Consider the following 27,458-nt stretch of genomic DNA (forward strand, 5'->3'; position numbering starts at 1 on the left):
TTTTTTTTTTTTTGTTAAAAAAAGCATATAAGGCTGTTCTTGCAATATGCACTGAATAAATGGAAAATCGATAGTTTATCAGAAATATTAATTACTTTAACAAAAGGTTGTGGGTCACCTATATGTTATTAAAGCACTCTGTGGTTAAAACAAAACATGCAATAGTGAAATCAGCAGATGAAAATGGCATATTTAAACAAATAACTGATTATTGCATAATACTTATAGTATTTACAATTACCAACACTATCACACACAAAAAGGTATTCATATGTTCTGTTTTAATTATTTCTTGAGATTTTTTTTTCAGTTCAATAACAGAAAATTAAAAATGTTTTGTCCCACACAACCATGTGACTAAGAGTTGAATTTCATAATTGAAGCTACAGTAAATGAGACCATGGGAATAGATGCAATGAAACTATTAAAAAGTTACATAATGATTATAGAATGAGTAAATATAGATTCACATTAATCATGCATCAGACTACCACAATTAAGTGGATTTCCCAAGCAGTTACCTGGTCCAATACTGCTGGTGTTTCACAAATATACAGTAACATATTTCCAAAATATAAACAGCCAATAGAATAGTACACATGTTTAATGATATTGTAATAGATTTCTTTCCCATTTAAAATTATCCTCATAGCATGGAAGTATAAAAATATTTTATACTTCCATGCTCATAGTAATACACACTGAACACAATGTGACTATACAACAGAGCAAGTTTACTATAGCTGCATACTGCTATTGCTCTCTGTGAAAATTGGTCTTAAAAAAAGGCATAGAGCTTGTCACAGGGAATCAGGGCCAGAAGTTTACTTACCACTTGGCTGACAGCTGCTAAGATTTTACTTTTGCTCTACATAATTCATGTTGTAGGTCTAACAGAAGTCTGTCTGCTTTACTTTTCCTTAAAACGTTTCTTTTTTCTATTTCAGTCTCTCTTTCATTGTTCCTGTTCAAATTATTTTTTTCATTTACCACATCTATAAAATCATCACTTGTATGTCCAGCTTTAAGTTCAAAACTGTCTCCTTGGTTACATAAATCATTTGATAAATATTGCATTTCTTTGTTGTTAGATTGGTTAGTATTCAATACTGTTGTGTCTGATTGGGTCTCTGATGATGAGCTTGAGAATGATTGGCTCTTGGACCTCAACTTCCCACATGATTGGCTCTTTGATACAGGAATTGCTTTTCCAACAGTCCTGGTTGATATTGGAATTCTGCTACAAGGACTTGGGGATCTAAATCGCAATGATTTTTTCCTTTCTCCTGAAGTGGTCTGAAATCAAAATTAATCAATATTATCAATTTGTCTTACTATATAATTCATATCTTGACTTTTCTTAGATCATTAACAATACTTACAGTGGCGGATTCCGCAGGTGGGGAGCCAGTCTGGACCCACTCCAAATTTTTCAAAATTGTAAAAAAAAATAGAGAAAAAAAGGAAATTACATCCAAATTGGAAGTCTGGGAGCACCGTTTCTGGCCTTCTAGAGGTAACATAATCGTAAATTTCCTTACTTCAGCCCCAACCATGATGAGGCTGAGGTGGTATAAACCCTCCCTGGGCCCCCTCTATTTTTTTAAATTCCTGGATCCGCCACTGATTTAATTATAAATGGCAAGCCCTTTTACAACACAAACACAAGATGACCCAAATATAACTAAGTCTCATTAAGAGGCTTAGAAAGTGGCGTTGTTTTAGGTAGTGAGACAATTTGACATGAATTTGACATGAATTGTACCCAGTGCCAAAAGAAAACATTATAAAGACTGCTATAAACACAACAAAACACACAACAAACTATGAAAGGGGTTTTTTTTAATATACATGTACTGCACCTATCCGATGCTGTTTATATGAATTGTACTTTAAATGTTTATAGTTCACATAAATAATAAAAATGAAACCATAAAAACCAAGGATAAACAGTCCTCCCCCCCACCCCACAAGCTGCTAATTATGACCATGGAACTATCTTTAATTTGAGGGAGACTTGTTATCAATTAAAAGAAAATCATAATATAATGTACATGTACATAAACAATGTAAATAGAAGAAAGGAGTAGCCAAAACGGGTGTGGATTGATATCACTTGACAGCTAGAGCTTGCACAGGGTTGAGAACATAAGTGAATGAAGCACAAAGGGCGTGTTTCTGCTGAATAACGCCAAAAACACGTGTTTTTTATAAACGGTTAAATTCCTTCTGAACGCGTTTCTAGTAAAAAGTGCAACTAATAAAAACATGGTAATGCATGAGCATTGGCAGGTGGGCGCAGAGCTTAAACGACGGTCACCAACAGAAGTTGAAGTTGACCTTACTTTTGCGAGCTACAGCGCATGCTGCAAAAGAAGTAAACAACACACCACGAAAGTATGAAAAAAGTATGGTATGATCTTCAAGCCTGTCATCCTATTGGTTTAATTTTATTTTTCGCCCCGAATTTCCCGCATACCAGCGATCAAACCAACGAAGAGGTCAATTTGGGTAACTGACGGGTCATGACTAACACGGTATTGCGTTGCAGCTGAAGAGTGTACCACAAAACACGCGTTTTCTGAACACGAACCCTATAACGAATGCATGTAAAAACACGCATTTTTAGAACGCATTCTTAACCGTGTTTTTGTTTTGTTTCTACTGGGGAAAAACACATGTTTTTTAATAACCATTTAAAAACACATGTTTTTTTGCTCAGCAGAAACACGCCCTAACAAGCTCACATGGACTATTTACTGTGTACATAAACAATTTAAAAATCAATTTGGTAAATATGCAACAAGACAACTAATATAGGGTATAAAATACTTTATGAATGTCTATGAATTTGAATAGTAAAGGTGGGTGATTTGTATGGTACATACTACATGGTCTCAATCTACCATATTTAACTGGAATATAAAATAATTATATAGTAGTACTGTACTAACTCTGATTTTTATATAAAATTAATTGCATAAAATAGAAGTACCAAAGCACTGATGTAACTAAAAATCAATATATTAAAAGATTATTTAATAATTGAAAAAATTACTTGTTTTTTGTATGTGTTGAAAAAAATAATTGTTATTGTTCTAGTTTATTGTTAGCTAGATAAACATATGAATGGAAACAAAAAGTATATTAGAAATCAGAGAAATCACCATGACCCATAAGTGTACGAGAATTGATGTAAGATAATCACAAAGTCTAATTGTTTACTCAATTTAATCACCTTAAGAGGCATCATCAAGTGGATACCTTTGTGATCAAGTGTCAGTTATTTGACCTCATGGCAAAGCAGCCGCCAAAGCAGCTGCTACTTGTCACTTGCAACACGGATGCTACAACCACAGGTACAAATAATATTAGCGAATCAATTCTGCATAGGACCTACAAGAAAAACCATACACCGCTTTCACAACAAAATACAGAAACCAAGGTCACAATTACTAGCAATTCTACAGTCTGAGACGTAGAAGGAAAAAATTGGAAATAACCCGGCTGGAAGAAGAAAATTTATAAGAGTGTTGATATATAAAGTTGCTAAGTCATCGTAATCATTGTTTTCTGATTGTCATTATATCATATTTGGAGTTCTGCCGAAAAGGCATGCCACTCAAGACAGCTCACTCCAGTATTAATGGTTTACTTGTAGCTTCTGGGTTATCATTTATAATCATAATCCTCATCATACCTCTTGATTTCTTTCCTCCTATCCTACAATTTATCACTTCCTTCATCCTTCATAATACTTGGACGTAAAGCGTAAGATTGAGATAAATAACGGGGATATTGCTTAAACTAAAATACTACGACTCATGTATTGTAACTAATCACTGTACAATAATATGAATACCGAAAGGTTTGATCTTTAGTTTATTCATAGCTATGTCACCTACTACCCTCACCTTAACTATTGCAACATTGTGTGGGGAAACTGTGGCTCAACTGTTTCCAAACAACTACAAACAATCCAAAACAGAACAGCTCGTGTTGTTTGTGGAGCAGCCTGGGACTCAAAGAAGTATCTCATATCGTGGTGCTATTGAATGGAATAAATTAACCCCTGATGTTCAGTCTTCTACCAATTTAACTATTTTCAAAAACCACATCTGTACTAATAATTAATGAAACCAAAGTTAAATACAGTAGTATGAAGATTGTATAAATCCCTATTTTGATGTTTTCTTGCCTTGTTTTATTTATATTTTACATTCCTTTTTGTAATTTTCTGTTTACTTTTGTGGAATGGATTTTCTTCTTTTCATAGTTTATTTTGCCTTTGTTAGGTATAGATTACAGTACTTTTATTTTATTAATTTGTTGACTTTGGCATACAGTACTATTTAATAATTATATTTTGTATCTATTTTATTTAATTTCTGCATTTAACTTTTGCTTTTTATGATGTACCTTTATGTGTAATTTGTTAATTGTAAATAAGGTATCTCACGGCCATAATGAAAAACAGCATGTATTTGTTGATTTGTGCTTCGTGAATAAATAAAGTTTTACTACTACTAGAGGTAATGCTTTGATTGGTTGAACACTTTTGGTACTTGCGCATATAAGCTTGCAAAATATGGATAATTTTTTATTCCTAATGATGACATAATTAATGTTCAAATATTGAATCCCGACACGATGGCGTGCATTTCGATACTTGCAGTATGTATTATACTATCTTATAATATGAATATTCATAATAAATAAATTACAAAGTTTCCAATACAAGGTTTGAAGTTGCCAAAATCTGATACTACACTATACAATGGATATTCATAAGAAGAGTAATAAATTTAGACATACAATATATATTCATTATTATTAATCAATGAAGTTGCCAATACACTCCTTAATGGGATTTGAATATTCATTAAAAATCATGAATTCGCCAAGAGTCAGGATGATATTTTCTAAAAATCCAAACAACTTGAATCATTAGGGTTCAAAACAAAATCTACTCAAGACATTTTATTTCCGCAATCCAAACCACATTCCTAATTAAATTACAACTTTTTACAAGTGTACAATTGGGGACTTGTAATTGAAAATTAATGGATACTAAGTCTGAAATCTGGAGGGGCCTTTGATTTGACATTCATTGCTTTCTAACCATCTGGCCCATCTAAATATTGGACTATTCCATTATTACTAGAGGAATTACAATTTAATGAATATTAATTTAATGATTAAAAAATAGATAATGTTAGTCTTTCAAGAAACCCAACACCATTTACAATTATAATTATAATTAGTTTTAAAATCACCCACAATTAGGCTTACATTATTGCCAAATGAATGTCATTATTAGGTATAAAATCATTCACAAGTTACAATTATTATATCTAGCCTTAAATATTATTTTATATATTTATTATATAGAATAATATTGTTTTCCAACGAAAAATATTATTTGATTTCTAGTTGAAATAATGGCTATCTATGGACACATTTGAAATTTAAAAAAAGTTCATTAGCTAAATACAGTCAATTTCAATGGTGCCCTTTAAACAAATGGACAATTCTAGTTAAACAATTTTGAGTGGGTCATAGTAGTCATCTTTATAAGGTAAGCATCTATGAATCTTAATCAATGCGTTATTAACTGCATCTCAACAGGTTTACAACACTAAGGTAAGTCAGCAATGAATTGAAACTAATGATGTAGGCCCATTGAATTTATCTTTTGTTAAACATAGTTGATAAAATTAAATGTGATATGAATATGATAAAATATTAATCAAATCATTCTTATAGATAGGTAATCTATGATTTATATATACAGTATAATAAAAGTTGTATGTTTCAATACTCCAAGACCTTAACCTGTGGGTTGGGTAACTACAACACAGTTTTAAGTTAGTTACACATGGGTTGATAAACATACGGTGAAACAACCTATCTCTGCTTTCTGTGAGCGTTTGACATGGCTACGTAACATCATCTGTTAATTGTCAGGGCAGATAAATCCACTGTGCCCACTCCCCTCCCCTTTCTGTTGTTGCATTTTATTTATTTTTTTTGTACAGGTTGCAAGTGCATGCTCAGCTATAATTTTCTTGTTTTTCATCTCCACAGGATAACATAATGTCTGTTAACTGGTTAACAAATGCTCTGATTTTACTGGCAATTATTAATGCCACATCTACAGCTCTAAGCACCAGTTACCTACTATCACCTCAATTAGCGATTGAAATTGCTCAAGTAAAAGCAGAGATAAGAAATGATGGTACAATAGGAGTTGATAATGATCCACTAGTTCAACTTAGCACAGTTGAAAAAATGAAAATAATAGAACAGTACCAGGGCTTCTTCAACCCAATGCCTGAAGATGGCAGGCCGAGCACAGCCTCCATTTCACGATTATCGTTCAGCTCTGAAGATGTTGACATACCGCTAATTAATGTACAGACAACAAGTGTGTGCAGTTGCTTATCACGCACAAAGAGGAGTGTAGGAAACGAACTCAGCAATCAAACAAATATATCATATGAAGGGAATAGTGCAAAATGGACGGTGCTAGATATGATGCACTTGAATAAATCTCTTCCCTCTTCCATTCCATCAACAATTCCAGCAATGAAAAATAAAAAATTGGGTAATAAATTGTCTTCAAACATCAGGAAACTGAAACGCCAGAAATGGTTAAAGCAGTGGATGGAAAGGAAATATCTAAATTCCTCACATCTGAAAATATTTGTAAAAGAAAGTTTGAAGAATAAGGCAGCAGACAGTGGTAAAGTGGCAACAAAAAATAGTACCATGGCAACAGAGATTAGTAACATGACAACCGAGAGTGATGACATGGCAATAAAAAGTAGTACCATGGCAACAGAGAATGGTAGCATGGCAACAGATAGTGGTAACATGACAACAAAAGATATATCGATAGAGGATCGTGTCACAGAAACGAAGGGTAATAGCATGCCAGCAGATGCTGACAAAGACCAAAAGCACTCAAATCGAACTGCCAGATCTCCAAGTGTTTTTATAAACGTCTGTCCTGTTATCGAATCTTGGTCTGACCTAAACCTAGCGGTGACAGAAAATAATGAGCTCGTACAGATTATACAGGTATGCAATTATTCCTAGTAACGTTCTACTAAATTCTATCCACACTATTACATTTTCTTTGACAAAAAACTGTTGTATGACCATATATAGTAATGTGCCTATATATGGTCATAACGTGATGTCATCATGACCATATTTAGGCATATAACATGCTTTTGTCAAATAAAATGTGGTAGTCTGGACAAGGATTTAAGTAAAAAAAAAAAAGTTTAATACTTTTAAATAAATGCAACAAAATGTCATTTATAAGCATTCCATTTTTTTAGTTCAATAAGAAAAAGTCATATCTTTTGTAAATTATCCTAATTATGATAAAAAAAATTATGATTATCATTTTTTAAGGGCCCACAAATGTTCCAGAAGCAGTGGTTCCTAGAGGAAAGGTGCAGAAGGAGCGAGTCACCAGTTGTTCCCAACATTTCTTGCATAAGATCCTTCCGGTTGGTGAGGGCAGTAGTGATTTTTCTAGACATTGAAACACCATTGTCAACACAGTTGGTTAAGGTTGAAGGTTGTAAGGCCGTGCTTAAAGTTTAGGTCAACTTATTGCAATTCTACAGGCGCGGTCAATGTGTAAACTCATGAAAAGCCAATTCTAGGTATGGTTAAGTATATTTTATGCTCTTTTAAAATCAGATTGTTGGTTACAGTTAAAATGTATAAGTTAGTCTGAAACTCCACAAAATATGATGTATGCCACCTTGATTCTATATTTGTTCCAATGATTGAAAAACTTCATTTTCAGAAATAACATACACAATCAAAATTAACTAATCAATATTTGGAAGCAAATGCTCTAAACAACAAATCTGACTAAATATTAAGTTTAAACACTAATAGAATAAATACACCACTCCATTTTATGTTTATCAACATACAAAAGCTCTCCATAAAAATTGCAAAAATATTTAATGTTTTGGTTTTGTGTGAGCAGCTGCAAAAAAAAACCAAAAAAAAAAACCTCACATGATTTCATATTGCCAATAATACAGTAGGTCACTGTTTGGGAGATCCTAAACAAACAAAAAAATTCAATATTGTGTTAGGACCCTTTCAACCACGCGTCGATCGTCTAGAATAATACTTGCACAGATCCGGATAATACTGTAGACATAATTTTTTCACAAAATACACAATCATTCGAAGAATTGAAATTTTTTCTTAATGTATTGTTTTTAAGGTGTATACTCTAACATTCTAATTTTCTCGCATCCTTTCTTGGAGGTGATTTTTTTTGCTTACTCTACCTCTAAATGCTTAGATTTCACTACCAAATGCGGGTTTTTTTTTGCAAAGTCGTTGTGATTGCAAGCTTCCTACTTATCAGGTCCAATGCGGCTTGAGAAGGTCCGACAAGCCTGCTCGTATATGACGCTGCGCGTCTTAAACTGAGGTGGTGGAACTTTCCTATCATTCGACACTATTTCTACCCCTCCTGTTATACTCCTACACTTTTGGAGTCCTTAGGAGGTTGGCTTCACCCACCACAACCAGAACCAAAATGTTCATGACTGCTTCGGTCTTGTGCTGATTATAAAAAAGAAAGCTTTAATGTTTTGATTTTTCAAAAAGATTGACCTCACAATGAAGAAAACCTGAATTATGTTTGCTTAAGATTGTATTATACTTGAAGAAATGGCTAATTGATGGATTGGGAGAAGAAAATTGCACATTCTATCAAATATTTGTGGTCCAGGAACCACAGATTGCATAACACTATGCTAGGGTGCGCCTAGCCTATCTTAAATTTGAGCTTTAATACACTCTGGAAATCGTTATTTCTGCTGCTGAAAATGTTCAGCAAACATAGAGACATAATTATTAATGAAGATGCTGTAATTTTAAACTGCTATCTAGCATCCTAGATACTGTATATCCAATGCAAGTGAAATCACATAGGACTAGCATAGGTCTACCTTATAATGTAATATTTTTAGGAATCATTTTCATTTTATATAAATATATTTTTTGTGTTTGTATTTTGCACTTGAAAAACAAAATTCAATATTTGAATGGCTTACTTTGTACATTTAGAAAATTAGTACCCTGTGAAATATGAACCCCAACTTCAGGACCCCCATAGGCTAGAGAACCCATTGTTTTTACGGCTAGATGCCAAACATCAGAAAAAAAAGATTTATCTGAGCATAAAGCTGTATTAAAGCAGTGCCAGAATGTATTACAAGCATTCTGGAATGTTTTGTATTATATAATGCTTTTAATTACAATTAGAAAAAACAGGCTCCCAGCGAGAGTGTGTGTCTACTCTCTTATACTTAAAAAATGCTTACTTCATTATCTGAATCGGTTATCTCATTTCAATGACGCATGTTCACGTTTTGAACACAATTTTGTTTGACTTTTGAACTCTATTCCTTTTTTAATAGTGGATTTACTGGTTTTTAACAAGGTTAACTGCCAGACGACAACATGGTGTCTACTACACACCCGACAAAAATGCTAAGTTCTTTAGCTAAACTTACTGCATGTTGCCCTTGCTAATTGACTCCACTCATTGAAAAATTCAGTTTGGCAACTGGCGACCTACTGGAGTTGTGCAATATGCGGCAACTAGTTGAGGTGGAACTTTACCTTGATTTTATTATCATTATTATTGTTAATATTATGTTACTAAAACCTACCTTAATGGGAACTTTGAAAATGGAGAGAGTAGAGAACGATAAGGACACAACGTTAGGAGGAAAATAACACAAAAGATATTCCCCTTAAGTCTGGGTTAGTGCTATTTATTGTTGTTATATTATTATTATTATATTATTTGTATTATTATTGTATTATTATTATGATTCATGTCAGTTAAATTATACTTGGAATATAATAGATTTTCAAAATGTGTATTGAACGATAATCTTTTTATATGCCATAAACAACACTTTTTTAATAAAATTAAACTAATGAAAATCGATATTTTCAGTTTCACTCATTTACTGTGTACTGTTACATGTGTAAATAAACAACTTCACTACTAATACTATATCTATTCAGCAGCGAATAATACCATAAATCAGTGATTAGAAACCCAATGGGCTTACTCTCAAGAAGAAGCCCATCTCAAGCCCAGGGCTTCTATTCAAGGTTTTACGGTAAGGGGGGGGCGCTATAGCCCCCAGCCCCCTCTGGCGCCACTACTGAACCTAGGTGCATAAATATATGCTGTGGCTAGAGGTCCGGTATCAGATTCGTTGTCGTTATAGTCTAAAGATCCAGTACCAGATCTGTTTCTCTCTCTAGTTGCAAATGCTGTACACACATCACTCATGTTTAAAGTGACTGAGCGAGCAATATTTACGTAGGAAGGATAGGCCTATTATGTGCAGAAGCTACAAACTTCAGAAGCTTGTAATAACTTACTTCTGTTAAATTCTTGAGCATACTGAATTTAAAAAGAGAAAGCCCAAAATTAATATATATGAATTAACTATTATTTCATATTTCTTTCAGGACAAACGGATGACATTGGATCTGAATAAATTATTTACAATTTTCATTAACTGTGAATGAACGTGACTATTAACACTGACCTACACTTTTTATTAGTAGTGGTTTTGTAGATGTTTTAAAACTTATCATTATGTAGTTGTTGACGGCCCATTTTTGTTTCAGTTGAATTTAAATATTAATTACTTTATAATAATGAATACAATACTTTAATTAAAATATATAGAGTACAAAGTGTTGTTCGTAGCATTTGACACTATAATCACATCAGTCATGTTTAAACTGTCAATGAGTACACAAGACGGCACACATTTCTTTACTGTTTTAATTATTTTGATGATTCCCTTATTAATAACATACGAAAAAAAGTATGGTTTGTTGTAAAATAAAATCAATAAATTCAGACTTCAAAAACGAGCATTCTCCTGGCCTACACAAACCTCAAAATAACACTAGGCATAGGGGCATGCTCTAGGCTAGGCTAGGTAGGCCTAAATGCAAATGCATGTAGGATAGGATCCCCGAGGTGGTGGGACTTGAACTAAATCCTTTCCGAGCCACTAGGGCTCATAGGGCTGGAGCTTATGCCCAGTTTCTGTAGTGTTAAGCGGATGAGAGTTGTACTCCCCCTGGACGGTAGTCCATCGCAAGTTACTCCCCAGCAGTTTGCTGGTAGCCATTGATACAGCTGGGTGGACTGAAGCAATGTAGCTAAAGTGCCTTGCCCAAGGAAATTGCACAGCGGAGACTCGAAACCCCGACCTTACAATTGAAATCCCGAACCTGAACCGCTGTGCCGAACTGCTGCTACAGGTGGAACTTGAAAGGGGAGTCTAATTCATTCTACATTTTTCAATGCCAGACATCAATTCATCATAATAATATGATGAAAAACATATGCACTGTGCAATCGCTACCAAAGTCGCTACACAGGCATCATCTCTGGAAAGGTTGGGAGTTGGGAAACAGGGCAGGTCATATAGATGCGCTTCACTTACTGGTCAAAATCCGTTGCCGGATCTTTACACCAAAACGACAATGAATCCAGTACCGGACCTCTATGCACATATAACAAAAACATACAGAAAATATGTTTACAATAAGTACAATTCAAAAGTAACTAAAAGGTACATTAAAAACACTAGAACTAAAATGAAAGAAGAAAAATGAAAACTCGAAAAGGAAACTAAACTAAAGGAAAGGTATTACTGAATACAGATAAAGGCATCTTTTTTTAACTTAATAGAAAGAAAATCAAAATTATTAAGAATGTTTCTGGTATGAAAATTACCTGCACACTCACCACAATTTGAATGAGGAAAAACTAAAGTATTTGATATTTGATTCCTAGTAGGTTAAGAATGAACAAAGTGGGTGAAAATGAATTTAGAAGATATATTTAATGGCATTACCATTTAAACAATTAAACACTCCAAGTAGAGTACTTGTCCGATAAAGGGAGGTGGTGGAAATGCCCCCAATTCTTTTTAAACATGAGGTTTTTTCAGTCAAATATCTAACATGGTGATTAAAGGGAAATGTCAGTACACTGCCCTTTGTTCTTACATATTTATTTATTTTTTTATAATTTAATTTTATTTTTATTTTTTAAAATTTTATCATATTTCAATTCCACATCAACAGCGAGTACAAACTTGCCAATTACAGGATGGATACACATATGCCAAAAACATGAGTATTTAATATTAAATCTAGTTTGCATGATATACTGTAGCCATCTGACAGAAGCAAAGAACTTTTTCTGTTCCTCTGATGGTGGAAACAATGAGCTCTTTAACGTCACTTGTATGCTAGGAGTGTTATACATGCAAACATACAGCAAACAAGCTAATAAACACACTTAAAGACTAATTTGAAACTTACCAAGCCATTAACGAAATGGTCTGAAGCAGAAACATAAGTTTAAGTAGAATATTAGAATATGTTAGTTATTAAAATTTATTTGCTGATTTTCACTTTCAATTGACTATAATTACTTGAAACAGAACTTTCATAATGTTTGTGTTTTAATTAATTTTTTGTCTTTGTGTTTTACTTAGAGGTCGTTCACAACTATCACCATTTCCACAAGTGTACAAACTGTACTATTTTTCGGTACACCCTCCCTCCCCTCAAAAAGTATACAAAAAAAATTTTGATTTTGTAAAACATTTTTCCATCTTGTTTTGTGAAGTCAACTAAAGCAATGTAATTGGTTACTTAAAAATGAATATTATATTCATGGTACATTATAATTTTACCATTATTTTACTTATTGCATGTTATTTTGAATTAACTTTTTTATACATAGGTAAAAGTGTACAAATTTGTCTACCCCTCGCCCCTAGCACTTGTTAAAATACTGATAATGTTGAACGACCCCTTAGCTACATGTAATTAGTGACATTTATTTTTTTTTCCCTGTAATTGGTTCTTTTTTGTAAAGTGCATAAATTATATTTTGCATTACATGCTATGTAACTTTATATATTAAACAATATTATATTTTGAGCTACTAAACTGCTACATTTTAAGGGTAGACAAAAAATTAATTCACAAACATTAACTATGCCACTCACCTTACTCTGTTGGAACTTAGGAGAAATTGCGGACTCAGTCTTTGATGTTGGTATGCCACTCCGGAAACCCAGAAATGTTGCTTGTCCTGACTCAGTAGATGTGGAATGTTCTTCAGATGCCATCTGTGGTAATTCACGACTGTCACCAGAAAATATTTGTTGTTCATCAATAGTAGATTTTTGTTGCATGGAATTTTGAGACTGATGTCTGTTAAGCAGTAAGAGTGTTTCTGTTATTTCTGACAATGCAGCATTGTCAGTATGTCTGTCTGCAAAAGTCATTTCATCAAACATCTTTACATTCACAGCCTGATCTTCATTCATTGCTTTCCTTGATTCCACAGGATTCTGAAACAAGGCTTTGTTAACCATACCAAAATTGGCAGCAATCTTGCTTACTGGTTTATTCCTTACAGGACTCTTTTCTGCTGCAGATTCTGTTCTTTTTTGGCTGGATAATATATCTTTTTGAGAGTCTGACAATGATTTACTTATGATGCTGGCCCCTTGAAAAGGGTTCTCAACAATTGTACTGATTGTAAATTGCACATCAGTTCTGTCAAAAGACTTTAATGGGGATTTTAGAGAAGGCAATGGTGTGACCCATGAGCTCAGTTTAGGTATCGATTCCCAACTAATGCTCTTAATAGTTTCATCAGATTGTTCAAGAACCTGGGATATATTTTGGTGCTCTTGGATTGATATATCAGGATCAAGTTCTACCTTCATTAAAAGACCATCTCCACAACTGTGCAGTTCACTGGGATTTTCTTCATATTGATAGGTTCCAGCATTAACATCAGTTTCTGAAGGAGAGTCTCCTATGATTAAAGTGTGCACCGTCTCCTCTTCCAGGTCCACATTAGGTACTTTCCCAATAATTTCACGTTCTTTCATATTGACATCACCACAGAGAGATGAAGAACCAGTTTCCTCTTTTAAAGTCACAATACTGGATTTTCTAAGAGAGCTAGTATCTTCTTCAGTATACAGACTACATTGACTGCCTGACAAAATATTAATATTACCATGACTCAATTGGTCTGATTCAGCAGGTTGACTGTCAGCTACCAACACAATATTGCATCCATCTGTCATTCCTGAGCTTACATCTTCAGCAGAATTACCTTTCTTTTCATTTCCATCACATACATCTTTGCTGGACTCTTTACTTGTAGTTTCCAAGTTCTTTCCAATGGTGCCAGAAGTGTCATCATATTTTGGACATCCTTTCTGAGAATCTCCATCATGGCTTGGGTCGTCATCCTCATCCTTCTCTTTTACAGTTCCTTCTGTTTTGGTTCTAGTCATCAATTGAAAGGTAACAATGTTTGAGTCCATTGAGTCTCCCAGTGTTGATGTTGTTTTTACACTGAACCTGCAAAAAGAGAAAAATAATAGTAATATAAGTAATAAATTAATGTAATATATCACTAGTAATTATTTAAGAGCATAGCAGTCTGAAAATAAATCATTTTAAGGTATGCATGGAAAAGTAAAAATTCAATAAATAAATGTTTGCAGTACACCACCGGTTCACAACTAAATAGAACTACAGCTGTGTCGTTAAGAATATCTTGCCATTTCAAATAGAATGCTTTAATCACCTTCAAAAGATAATTAAGAGGCTTGATCGTTCTTTTGATTTCTTTGGTGTGAAATATACCAAAGATGCACAAAAAAGACTAATTTCCAGTGAGGATCTGGTGGTAATTTGATAGTCAAGGCTTACAACAGGCCCTTCTTGCACTGCATACACTCAACAAATTTAATCCGTCTAAATTTTGTGATTTCCAAACCAAGGGATACCCTGTAATATACACAACTATATTGTTGAGTCGGATGGGGGGTGGACAAAACAGAAATATGTTTTGGTCTTATTTGGTTGTTTATTTTTTTTCCTGTAATTATTAGTACTATGGGCACACTAATCTATAGATCTAGAATAATGGTTTGTTGGACAAAACAGAAATATGTTTTGGTATTATTTGGTTGTTTATTTTTTTTTCTGTAAAATTTTATTAGTACTATGGGCACACTAATCAATAGATCTAGAATAATGGTTTGTTAAGCTGTTATAGTGCATTCATTACCAGGGTCTTTAACTGTATTAACCCCACTGTCCAAACTATTTCTGAAATGGGACAATTTGGCTCTTATTCTCTCATGGGGAGTAATTTCAGGTTTCTTCACACATACTATGGGCACATTAATCTATATATCTAGAATAATGGTTTTTTAAGCTGTTATATTGCATTTATTACCAGAGTTAATTTCATTTCAAAAATGGGACAATTTGGCTAATTCTCTCATGGGAAGTGATTTCATGTTTTTTCACACACTGATGTCTACAATTACTGAAACCTGAAACGTTATTTGTGATTAGACTTGTCGATTAGATTAAGGGGCCTGTCACCATTACGGCAAACACGTATGGGGGGAGGGAAGGTCTTTCGAATTTGTTACAATTGATGAGACACTTAGGTACCAGTATCCATAAAAATATAAGCTCAAAAGGCACAGAAATAGTCCATGTATAACAATGTCACGCCTACCGATAACAACCAGATGTAAGACCACCTAGAAGGGCACGAGTCTGTGTCGTTGACATCTCCTGTATCAGATCCTCATTTAGCGTAATGCACAGCTTATAACCTTGCACACAATTCTGCTGCGATTCAGGAATTGAGGGCGCTGTCCATGTCAGTTGTAGACTTGTGTTGGATAACTGCTTTACACAAAGATTACTAGGAGCTGGAGGTCTTGTAACAATATGCTTAAATAGAATTACAAGTTTTGCATTTATATATCATTATAATTTTTGTATTATTTGCTTTTCCCACAACATTTTCTATTCTGTTTACCTATATTTTTTACATAGGGTCATCATGCTTGGCATGATCTTTGCATCACCTTGTGCATGACCTTATGCAGTGCCAGTGCTTTTAACAGGTCAAACTCCCGTCGACTTACCTCCTGGAACCCCCAACGGTGTTTTACACTTACCGCTGTGCTCTGCTGGAAGTTGTCAGACCGCTGATAAGTCCAGTCCGAAAAATGTGACGTGACTAAATATGGTCATCACATCTTGACTGTATATAGGCACATCATGACTATATATGGGCATACAACAGTTTTATGTCAAAGAAAATTGATAGTGTAAAATACACCACATTGATGCATGATAAGAATGTTAAATGCAGAGAGCATTTCCTGGTGTTTCTCTATAATGATATTTCAACTTATTTAATTAGATTATTAAAGAACTGACAACAAAATCATGAAATACTTACCATGTCTTGAATACTATCTGTAGTGTGTCCACCATTAACATCATCTTTGTTTTCTGGTAGCAAATTTGATTTCACTGGTGTTTGCTTTTCGCATTTTTCAGAAGCAATGTGACCATTATTTTCCTCCATTTCAGCATCATCCACCACTCTGCTATCTGTTGAACCCACAATCTCTGACACTTGAATGGTAGGGGAACTCTTTGATTCTGAATAAACATTATCTTGTGGGAGATTTATATCAGAATTTAGGTTCTCTCCACTTGATGGCTTTGAGATCTCTTTATCTCTTTTAACCTCTGTCTGACTAACCTGCATACTTGATTCTACTTTTACATCTGTTGCTCTTGTCTGAGGTGGATTGGCTTCAGGAACATTGTCATCTTGCAGCTCTCCTGCTTTCCTGGGATCCTTATCAACAACAGCTACCTTGGTATTTACAGGTACCTTGGTACCATCAGCTACCTTGGTACCATCAGCTACCTTGGTGTCAACTGGTATCTTGTTGTCAACAGGCAACTTGGTGCCATCAGATACCTCGGTGCCTGATCTTTCTTTACCACTCTCATTATTTTTTGGTTTTGATTTAACCACTTTGTTTGAGACTTTTGTTTGTCCAACCTTCTTATTACGTGGTTCTTTATCCTCAGATTTTTTTGTTTTCTTAGGTGATTTATGTTTGCTCTTCGACACCTTCTCTTTCCCAACAGATCCAGAAGCATCATGCAAATCTAGGTTTGTCTTTGGTACATTAGGGTTTTCTACAAGTTTCAACATTCTTGTGACACTCTGTAGAGTATCCTGCATCTGTTCAACCTTAATGTAAAAAACATAAATTAAAGATAATCATCCAATTTTGTGGACAGACAAGAGAAAGCTGGTACCAGTTTACCGGGCAGCTCAGACGCAAAAAGACACCCTTAGATGAGAAGAAAGTTACTGTGCGAGCTAGTCCACACCTTAAGCGCTTTGAGACTTTGGAATAATGCGCAATATAAATCCAAACACATTATAATTTCAAACAGCATTTTCCCTACAGTGTCTTGGTTGGCAAACATTGCCCCCTAGGGCCCAAAGAGAATTGCCTCAAGTATCCCACAAGCCTCATAATTCCCACCCCGCACTTTCTTGAAATTTTTCACTTGAATCTTCTGTATTCGTTTTGTGTTTTGCTTCACTGTTTTTGTTTTTCTTTAGATCTAGATACGACCCGATAATGACCATTAAAATCTTCTTCAGGACTTGGTTTGTGACCCATGGGTTTCTGGTTGGGGCTACAGAAGTATAAAGAAGCAGCAATAAGTAACTAGTAATTGTTAAAGGTCATACCTGATTTTCAAGGTCATTAATCTTTTGATTGAAATCCTGATAAGCTGATAATTGACTGATGTCTTTGGTGGTTAGTTTGTCGCCAACAGTCTTATCAATTTCATTCTCCTTTTCATTAATGGCAACGACTTTTAGCTCTGCTGACCTCTTCCACTCGGTGAGTGAATCCATCTGTACAGTGTTAAATTATGTCATAAAAAAATTGTTGCATAGTGAAATTTGTAAATCAGGGCCAGCCAGACAGGATTTTCCTTTTCTTTTTTACCACAGGCCTTGTCCTAATTCTAGGGCTCATTGTCAAACATCATTCAAAATCATCCAATGATTTTGATTAGTGAAATGCTAACCACACGACTAAAATCCATGGGTAAGTTTATTTTTGTTTAAAGTGGCTTTTATCATACAAAAACAGTATTTATAAAATATTTCTGCCAAAAATGCAGACTAGATTTTCAAATTTTTTTATTAAGTTTGGCTTATGCAAAACTTCTTTGGCCATACACAATTATTACTACTGTTAACTTACCACTCAACAGAAAGAGTAAAATTTATTAAGGAAAGTTTATTCACCTAATTATTAAATGAAATTGATATTGTTATAATTTAATTTCTATCTGCCTGTCATCACAATCTCATTGTTTTGGTTTTTTTTTCGGTAACTTTTTTTTTTCATTTGCCGTACTGTATTCCAGTTTTGTTTTGTTTTTTGTAAACAATGAAGGAAATGAATAAAAAAAACATAACCACTTAGCCCTTAGTGGGTAATTATCAATATTTTTTTAAAGATTGACCGTACATTCTTACTAAATTCTAGAATGATGTTCCTATTACATTCAGTTTCTCTCCCTCGCAAAAACTCTGATCACCTTTTCCCAAACCTTTTAATTTCTTACTTTCTACTTTCTGTACTTTCCAGTATAGGAGCGCATGGGGACACTTGTTTCTGAAGGTGTGCAGCATCCACGCCCCCCCATAAATACGCGACTGGACATGCTCTAGAATTTCATAGGTCACCACCATAAACTAGGGCGACTAAAGTAAGTAGTATTAGTACCTTTGATTAATAATTTGTCTAGCATAATTCAGACTAAGAAATCAGTAGGGATTTTTTAAAATACTGATTTAATTTCACATCTATTAAGCTTTCATTTATTTAATAATCATTTATAGGCAAATGGTCAAACTGCACTGTATCCTACATCTATCTGTTTACCTTTACCATTTGAAAAAAAAATTAAAAAAATTACTAAGATTAATCATCCAAATTCAAAAGAATACTTTTATTCTACAGAAAAAAGGCACTTAAATAAATAATAGCAATAAATAACTAGTAATTGTATACCTGATTTTCAAGGTCATTAATCTTTTGATTGAAATCCTGATAAGCTGTTAATTGACTGATATCATTGGTGGTTGGTTTGTCGCCAACGGTTTTATCAACTTCATTCTCCTTTTCCTCAATGGCACCAAGTTTTAGCTCTGCTGTCCTCTTCCATTCAGTAAGTAACTCCATCTGTTAAGTGTTTAATTATCATCATTTTTACTATACCATCACCACATTATTATTAATATCATCACCATCACCTACTTATAGTCTTATCATAATTTCATTGTTGGGTTATTTTTATGATTTTTACAGGGTTGGGTTGTATAGCCGTATGGTTAGAATTATCCACATTACCACAGGCCTACCAAGTCTCATGCATTCACCGTGAGACTCAAGCATTTATCTGTCTCACACTCTCATGCTTAAGGACCAAAATCTCATGTATAAATGGAATGCCTATTATAAAATATATGTATACTGTTTATGATCTTTGTAGCCCTCTTATTACTATAAATTCTCCAACAACATGTATACTAATTAAAGAAAAAAATTTCCTATGTAATTTTTTTTATTCCGAAATTCAAAAATCAATTCCCATTATTTCAATGAGGAAAAGGCCTATGTTCTGTTTTACATAGTACATCCAGCTATTATTATCACAATTACTGAAGTTGCTGCTGCTGTTGTTGCCAGATGCACACTTAATAATTAATAATCAAATTATGAATTGTTGTAAAAAATATAATTTTTTAGATGAAATGAGCAAAGAAACTGGCATTTAATGTCCAGCTCTCTCAGAGCATCATAAAGAGATCTGTACAATGGAGTATCAAGTATTCCATAATAACCTACATAAGATATAATTTAAATAAATAGATATAATCAGTTCTGCTGTCGTAAAAACAAAGAAAGATTACCTGAGCACAAAGTACTTGTAACAAGCTCATATGCATCATCCTCAACTGTCTTTCTTTTTCATTCTCCTTCTGAAGTCTATAACAAAATATATAACAAAATATTTTGCATATCAATAAATAACATTAGTATAGCACACCAATCCATTTCAGGATCAAAATATTTTGTCATATTGTGACTATTTGATTTCATAGAGACAGTTGTATTATGCGCTCTATAAATCCATTGATTGATTGATAAACGGTTTTTCATAAAATATAAATTAAATTAATTCAAGCAATATTTTAACCAATAATGAAAATCAAATTGAAGACATAGGTAAACCTTAATTTTTAATTTTTGAAGAGAATGCTAGTATATGAGAGCGAAACAAACTTAAAGGAATATAAGGAAAAAAGAACATTGTTCACACTTCCGGATAACTTTAATTGTCAAGCTGACAGGCAAGTCAGATTATTTTATTTTAAAAATACAAAAAAACTCAATGCATACCACAATGACCCTTGACATTGTAAATCATCAAAAAATACACCACAGACATTACCTCTTCAATTCACATGTTAGGTAATCAACATGCTCCAGCAATCGTCTTTGGCATATTTCTTTATTTTTCTGACGCTGATCATCTCCGCTGCGTTGCCGGTACCCTTTCCAGACAGCCTGAATCTGAGTAGCAGCATCAATTTCTGTGGATGTGACAGATGCCGGCAGTTTTGTACTCATCTGATTGTTATTCGTCTTTAAGTTGTTGTTTTCAGTAACACATTCGCCATTCATCTCTTCACTTAACCTAGAATCGGGTTGGGAATCAGTCCACTTCGTATTATTTGTTATCCGTCGATTCAGGGCTACTTCTCGAATTTTCTTCAACTCAGCCGGGCAAACCACCTCCTCTTTATCTTTGTCATTTTTATATTGCTTCTTATTACTTTTTTTATAATTTGATTTCTTAGGCTCCGAATCACCAGCTATTTTTGGGCTAATTTTAGGGTTGAAAGTTGTCTGTGGTTTTGCTTTTTTAATTGCTGCATTTTGTTCTGGAGGAATGAGGCGCCTGTTCTCATATGCCTCATAACTAGTTGGTTCGTGGTTATGAATTGGTGTGTTGAACAAATAAAATTGACTTCCATTTTGAAAATCGGGAGGTGTGCCATCAAAAGTGTCCATAGGAATGCCTTTTGAACCAAGTACAGTCGCAGGACGATGGTGGCAGTTTACAGACTCACGTTCTGATAAGTCTGTATGATGCGGTGGAGCTGTGGAGGGCCTAACCTCCACCATCTGCATTGTAGTTGGTAGCTCAGATGAAAACGGTAGGTATGTAGAATTTGATGTAAGGAGACTATTTGTCTTTGTTGAGGCTATGCATAAAAAATATTAATAGAAGACATTAGTGTTCTTTATAAATCTCTGTCTCATCCAATAAGAGTTAAACTCACAAATTACAGGATGTTCTATAAATTAAAGCCCAGTTTCCATAAAATTGCTACACGATTTTGGTAGGGACTTAATTGAAAATCTTAAAATTGGTGATACTGATAACTATTACCAGGTCTAGAAAACAAAAGACCTCTAGACAAAAATTGCTTCTGCTAGGTCCTAGACTTTATTAGTAAATGATTTTCAACCTAATGTAGTGTATTTTACTGGTTGTAATTTGAATTTTTTAATGCTTTGCTATTTTAAATGTTTTTATATGTAATTTTTCTCGATCTTGTGGAAGAATGATTATTTTAATCGAACAAGTTTATTTGTGCTTTTTGTGCTTTTATTTTCGAGATGAAATAAAGTTTTATATATATAACACTAATATGGTTGTTTGTACACTTGGTGTGCGCTGAACACTAACCTTCTAAGTCTTCTAGAACAATATTCAAGGGAGGCTCTTGGTTTCTGTCTGATACAACCCACTGAAAAATTTTCTGAGGTCGTTCTCTGGACCACACAGTCATGGGTGCAGTTGGTGGGCTTGTTACACGAGGTGGTGAGGGGGAACGGTGTGCCTTTTTCCCCTTTTGAGGGGATCTTGAGCGGGATTTTGATGCAGACTTTGCTGAATACTGTGAAGGTGTAGGCGATGATAAAAGTGACTCTTCCAATAACTGTTTCTTATACAGTTGCTGTTTGCTGAGAACCTTGATTAATTTCTCGTCTTCTTTCAACTGTAGCTATAAAAAGAAATTTAAATATTCTTAATATGACATATACATATATACAGATGTGTATAAGAGACAGACAATGACCCTCGTTGACGAAGGCCACAGGAGTGGCAGAAATATCCGAGTTGTTAATAAATCAGTGTTCTTAAAGTCTACTATTGAAGTTGTTTCATTTTTTTTCTATACACAACTTTATATCGCAAATTCAATACATATAAAACAGAACAATAAAATTACAGTATTCAAATTTAAAAAATACTAATTTAAAATGTCAAACCAGCTAACGTACAATTTAGAATTAAAAAGCAATTTATCATTCACAGTCAGATTTACAGTAATAAGCAACATAAAACTATAAATAGATTTACGCATAAATTCACAAAACTAATAATACCAAAATTAACAAACATATCAGACGCACTACAGAATTAAATTCTGTAATTCTTACTCAATTTCAATAACATACACAAAGCATTATTATAACACACTCTAAGAGAATTAAAGTTACATTTGGTGTAATTAAACCAAAGAGTACTAAACAGTAGAAACCGAAATGTCCACTGATTAATCTCAGATAAGAAAGTATAATATACGCCATCATGTGGGATTCAATACTTCGACATTAATTATGCCATCAGAAAATGTAGAAATGGCATAAAACATTAGATCTGATACACAAAGATTATGTAATGGGAGCAATAAATAATAAACAAACAAAACAAATAAAACAAATAATTACTTGGTACTAAAAATCACCTGCACATTTTACATAATTTAAAAATTAAATTATTGATATAAAATATAAATACAGTATATACAGTATTAAGCCATTGCCAATAATTCACAAAAAGAAGATAAGATCAATACATATTAAAAACATACAACTGACAATGAAAATAAAATGGAAAACTGTAGAAATAAATGTTTAAAAGAGTGTAAAATAGAGTGGGTACCTCAGAAGCTGTAGTTAATGGACAGACTCGACTTAGATACTCAGTGAGCTCCCTATGCTGACCGGGTTGAAATGAATGGCCTTTCCCCTGACTGTATAGCCATTCAGCCTTTAAACTATAAAGAAAGATGTTTGTCAAAAAGAAACAATTAACAATAATGACCCAAAATCTATTTAATAAACAAAGGAAATTCATCCGGAAAAGGAAATTAATCCAAAAAAAATCTCCATATGATCCAAAATCTAATAAACTAATCTGGTTAATCTCCACATAAATCAAAAATCAAAACAGTAAACAATGATAATCCAATTAACAGACCTAAATTCCAATAAATCTGTTTAAACCAGTTTATCAAACTGACTGTTTTCTTTCTGCTGATACTTTAGAGACATTACTATATGAATAAAAGTGACTTACCTTTCTCTCTGAATGATGACAGCGCCATCTAAGACTTGTAGAGTTGTGCACCAGTTCACAACATAAGGCCTGTAGTCAAAGCCTCTGATTCACAGATTAAGGAGTTACAGTTTGTAGGTATGGTAAATGACATCAGCAATGTTTAACTAGCATTAAGGGAGATGACGTAATCCATTGCATGTCAGACTAACACACATTAATGTTATTTACAACAGTTTATCTGAGGTGCTTCGCCTAACTGCAAAGCATAAATATTAATTTATTAGTTGTGCAAACAGGAGGACTGTTGCTACTAAGTAGTATAAAAAAAAGGAACAGGGGAAAAGAAAATACTGATTTATCTATTTATTTTTCTTTGAGAAGGACTTTCAATAACTATGTACTAGTTTCCAAAGTAGTTTAGCTATAAAACTTAAGTAAAAAAATCTTGCCTGTTGGGTATGATTCATTTTTACAATTACAGACACCAAAACTCATATATTTTGAAATGCTGAATAGTTGTGAATGGTAACTAAAACCTGTCTAAACAATTACTGTAATTCAGAGAGTAAAACATTTTTTGTAACAGTGTCTTTGCATTAAGAATGAGCCATAGATTCATCAGAATACATTTGAATCAGTTTTTATTTACAATCATAGACTAATATAAAACATGCTCATTTCAAGAGTTTGTAAAGCAAGTCAATGACTGGTAAATATTCTTCATGTAGAGAACTGTGAAATGAATGTTAAATATACAAATAATATAAAAAGTGTTAAGAGTGTAGGCCAGTGATTTTCCATCTGTTTCATTCACTTTATTTAAAATTGAACAAATCAAAGTTATCTGCGTAAATTTAGGAGCATTCAGTTATTACTTTCAAAGCAAGTATAAGATTTTTACAATTGCCAAATTGGATTGAAAGATGACGGCTATGTATGAGGAGAGTTGGATGGCCAAGCTGTTAAGGCAGGGGCACTGCAATGTACAGTTATAATATCGGCTCTGATTCGAAACGGCACACTCGCCTATGGTTCTAGTGGTGGAGGACTATAAACCGTGGCCCTAGTGTACATACTGTAATTTAATTGGCTCATGCGCACTTTAAAGAACCCAGTAAATCTTTTGTGATATGTTGGGTTTACCCTGGTGCACTGGTCATTTCAGGCCCTGCTGTGCACAGACGAGAGTAGCTCAGACACGAAGAGACCCCTGGCAGAAGCAAGTTACTGTAAAAGCCAGTCCACACCTCGCTTTGAGACAATTTTGGTGTAAAGCACTATATAAATCTACATTACATTACATTTACGTAGTACCAATTTAGTTCACTAGGTGACAATAACATGAAAACTTGAAAGACTTTAATAAATTTGATAATTATATAACATTTAAATTATCTGTGTTGATAAAGTTGCGGTTATAAAGTTTGTTTACTCTTAATTAAAAATATGAATTTGACAATGTAATTGATACTATGATGAAAGAGTGAAGATAATAATAATTTTAATAATGATAAATAATAAAAATTAAATAATAATAAAACTAAAACTAATATTTACTTTAAATTACCGGCTAGCCATCACCAGAACCTCATGACCTACTGGATTAATATCAGCTTAATAATTCTGGAAATAATGTTGGTTCAAATTTCCCATTAGCATTAATTCCATTTGTTTTGCAATGGATTGCAGTCAAATGTAAATATAGTGAACACATATCAGGGTTGGGCACAACATAATTTGATATCGATAATGTGCATATTAAAGACATTGATGACGCCAATTAAAGGTTATTAATACTCAAAGGATACACAGAGGCCGTCATTAGAACAGCAGGGTTATTTTTAATGGAGAGTTGCTCTAATCCATTCAAACAGCAAAGATATGACATCTAGAAAATGAATTAATTTAACCATAATGATAATATTATTCAATCATTCTTTATTGACATTCATATATGGAATATACAAAAGAAAACATTTACAAAAACCAGGATGCAGCCTAAATTAATAGGCTTATGCAGGCAAAATGTCAATTCAAATATCAAAACAAGGAACAGACACAAAAACAGAAACATAAAGGTACAACATTAAAATTCAATATATAAAAATGATCAGTCAAAATTAGTATATACTAATATAATAAATATATTACTGTTCTAAATGATGTTAAAACAATCCTTAAAGCAATTTTTACAGTAGATAACATTTTCAATACATAACATCTTCAAAATTATCTATGTCTTCTTCAGCAACACTTCATTTTCAATATCAGCAATGACTTTTTCAACACCACTGCCAGCCATTAAGGAAAACTTTAATGTCCTCTCTAGCACAACTGCCACTTCGGACATGGTTCAATGTTTTATTAAGTACAACCACAACCAACATTATCAATCTGTTCTCTATCACAAATGCCATATTGAAATATCATTAAATATCTTCTCTAGCACAAGTGCCATTTTTAACATCATTCAAAATGTCTTTAGCAAAACCACTTTATTAACATCAGTCTCATTTACAATTTGAAACATCATTCAATGTCTTCTGTATTACAACTGGCATTTTAACATTTTCAATGCCTTTTCTAGCACAACTACTTTTTCAATATGACCAATGTCTTTTGTAGCACCACTAAAATGGTGAACAAATTTTCAACGTTTTTACATGAAACAACTTTTAAATAAATTCAACATTCTATTCTAAAGCTCTGTCCATAAAAACTGTTGTATGTCCATATTTAGAAATGATTTGCCTATATATGGTCATGATGTGATGTCATCATAACCTTATTTAGGCATGTCATGTTTTTGTCGAATAAAATTTGATAGTCTATGCAGGGTTTAACAAAAAAGCAAGCAAACATAATACATGCCTCTGTTAAGTCACTAATTTCATTTTCTGCAAGAGATAGTGTTGTCACTGAAGTTGGTACATAAGCAGGTACTCCACGCAAAGTTGTCAGGATATTTCCATGGAGAAGTAGAGTCTGTCAATTAAAAATATATAAATTAATTGTCAATTTTCTTTATTTGTTTATGTCTCTTTTTAAATTTCATCAAACAAGACAATTATTTGACAAAATTATCCTTTTACTTAGTTTTACCATTTTTTTTTAAAGGATGAAAACAACTCCAAGAAAGTATTGGAACAATATTGTCTTAATTAAAGTTCCATTTAAAGTTATCTATTATTTATCCATGGAAATATATAACTACTATATACCAAAGCATCTGTAAACTATCAAAGTAAACTTTTGTTGTAAATGCAATGAGCATTTATTTTATTTCAAACTAAACAGCTTCAAATCAAATAATAATGACTCTCTGTATCTTCATCATTGAGAATTGTTTTGATTTATGGTCTTATGTATTATCATTCAATCAAGCCAATCTTCGTCAGACGGCAGTAGTAAATACGTCATTAATCAATCATATGGAATCAGCACTGCTTTACAGTAAGTCTAATACTACTGATAGACACGTAAGCTTCATTCTTATTGTGTGTAATTGACCTCTTTATAGAATCAAGCCACGTTGGCTGCACGTGTTTCTTGCTTTGTACAAATTCCATGTATGAACCTACCATCAATTACAATATTCTGTAATTTATTAAAATAATCGATGTACAGATTAAAACAGTTACAGTAATTTAAACTGGATTGCAAACCGAGTTGGATAAAGTAAGGGCAAAGTATTACAGAAAAAACATTTCACCAACAAAAATTTTACTTGCCACTCCAAAGGAAAGCTGAAGGGTATCCAAAAGCATGTATGTGTCCTTCTGGGCATATAACTCAAAAACTACTGGACGGATTTACTTCAAATTTTCACGCCTCAACAATATTACCTGTATCTCAGGAAATTTGGTGATGATTGGATGCAAGATGCAGATTGTAGAAAGTTAATTATATATTTTCCAGCCACAACAAACAGAGCTAATTTGAGCGGAATGTTCAACCAAGTCGTT

The 27,458-nt window shown here is 33.3% G+C and overlaps 2 protein-coding genes across 4 annotated transcripts in view; one reads left to right on the top strand and one right to left on the bottom strand.

Moving 5' to 3' along the window:
- The window catches only part of LOC117113933, a 73,393-nt gene continuing 45,935 nt past the window's right edge, over nucleotides 1-27,458 (bottom strand). The window contains exons 5-18 of one of the 3 annotated variants that reach the window (XM_033257445.1): nucleotides 26,365-26,478; nucleotides 25,302-25,381; nucleotides 23,512-23,595; nucleotides 23,095-23,209; nucleotides 21,832-22,150; nucleotides 20,527-21,343; nucleotides 19,985-20,060; nucleotides 19,083-19,253; nucleotides 17,741-17,911; nucleotides 16,415-17,227; nucleotides 15,677-15,897; nucleotides 13,122-14,499; nucleotides 12,427-12,446; nucleotides 1,159-1,296 (exon numbers count right to left, since the gene is read on the bottom strand). In XM_033257445.1, coding sequence (XP_033113336.1) covers nucleotide 1,296; nucleotides 12,427-12,446; nucleotides 13,122-14,499; nucleotides 15,677-15,897; nucleotides 16,415-17,227; nucleotides 17,741-17,911; nucleotides 19,083-19,253; nucleotides 19,985-20,060; nucleotides 20,527-21,343; nucleotides 21,832-22,150; nucleotides 23,095-23,209; nucleotides 23,512-23,595; nucleotides 25,302-25,381; nucleotides 26,365-26,478 — 4,380 coding nt within the window. In that variant the 3' untranslated portion in view covers nucleotides 1,159-1,295. Of the gene's footprint in view, nucleotides 1,297-12,426; nucleotides 12,447-13,121; nucleotides 14,500-15,676; nucleotides 15,898-16,414; nucleotides 17,228-17,740; nucleotides 17,912-19,082; nucleotides 19,254-19,984; nucleotides 20,061-20,526; nucleotides 21,344-21,831; nucleotides 22,151-23,094; nucleotides 23,210-23,511; nucleotides 23,596-25,301; nucleotides 25,382-26,364; nucleotides 26,479-27,458 lie in introns of all 3 variants that reach the window. The other 2 variants (XM_033257443.1, XM_033257444.1) reach the window with 2 other exon arrangements.
- LOC117113934 lies at nucleotides 5,575-9,217 on the top strand. Its single transcript, XM_033257447.1, has 3 exons — nucleotides 5,575-5,643; nucleotides 6,088-7,083; nucleotides 7,426-9,217. The coding sequence occupies exons 2-3, from the start codon at nucleotides 6,097-6,099 to the stop codon at nucleotides 7,618-7,620; spliced, it is 1,182 nt and encodes a 393-aa protein (XP_033113338.1). The 5' UTR covers nucleotides 5,575-5,643; nucleotides 6,088-6,096; the 3' UTR covers nucleotides 7,621-9,217.

Source organism: Anneissia japonica, unplaced genomic scaffold (assembly GCF_011630105.1).
Source record: "Anneissia japonica isolate Jap-2015-1 unplaced genomic scaffold, ASM1163010v1 scaffold1417_len1240632_cov203, whole genome shotgun sequence".
In the NCBI taxonomy this organism is placed as follows: Eukaryota; Metazoa; Echinodermata; class Crinoidea; order Comatulida; family Comatulidae; genus Anneissia; species Anneissia japonica.

What these genes read in the sequence shown, in the direction of transcription:
- LOC117113934 (XM_033257447.1), top strand. Translation starts at nt 6,097, where the DNA reads ATGTCTGTTAACTGGTTAACAAATGCTCTGATTTTACTGGCAATTATT. An exon ending in AGCTCGTACAGATTATACAG is followed by an intron (nt 7,084 to 7,425) that starts GTATGCAATTAT and finishes TCATTTTTTAAG; the next exon opens with GGCCCACAAATGTTCCAGAA.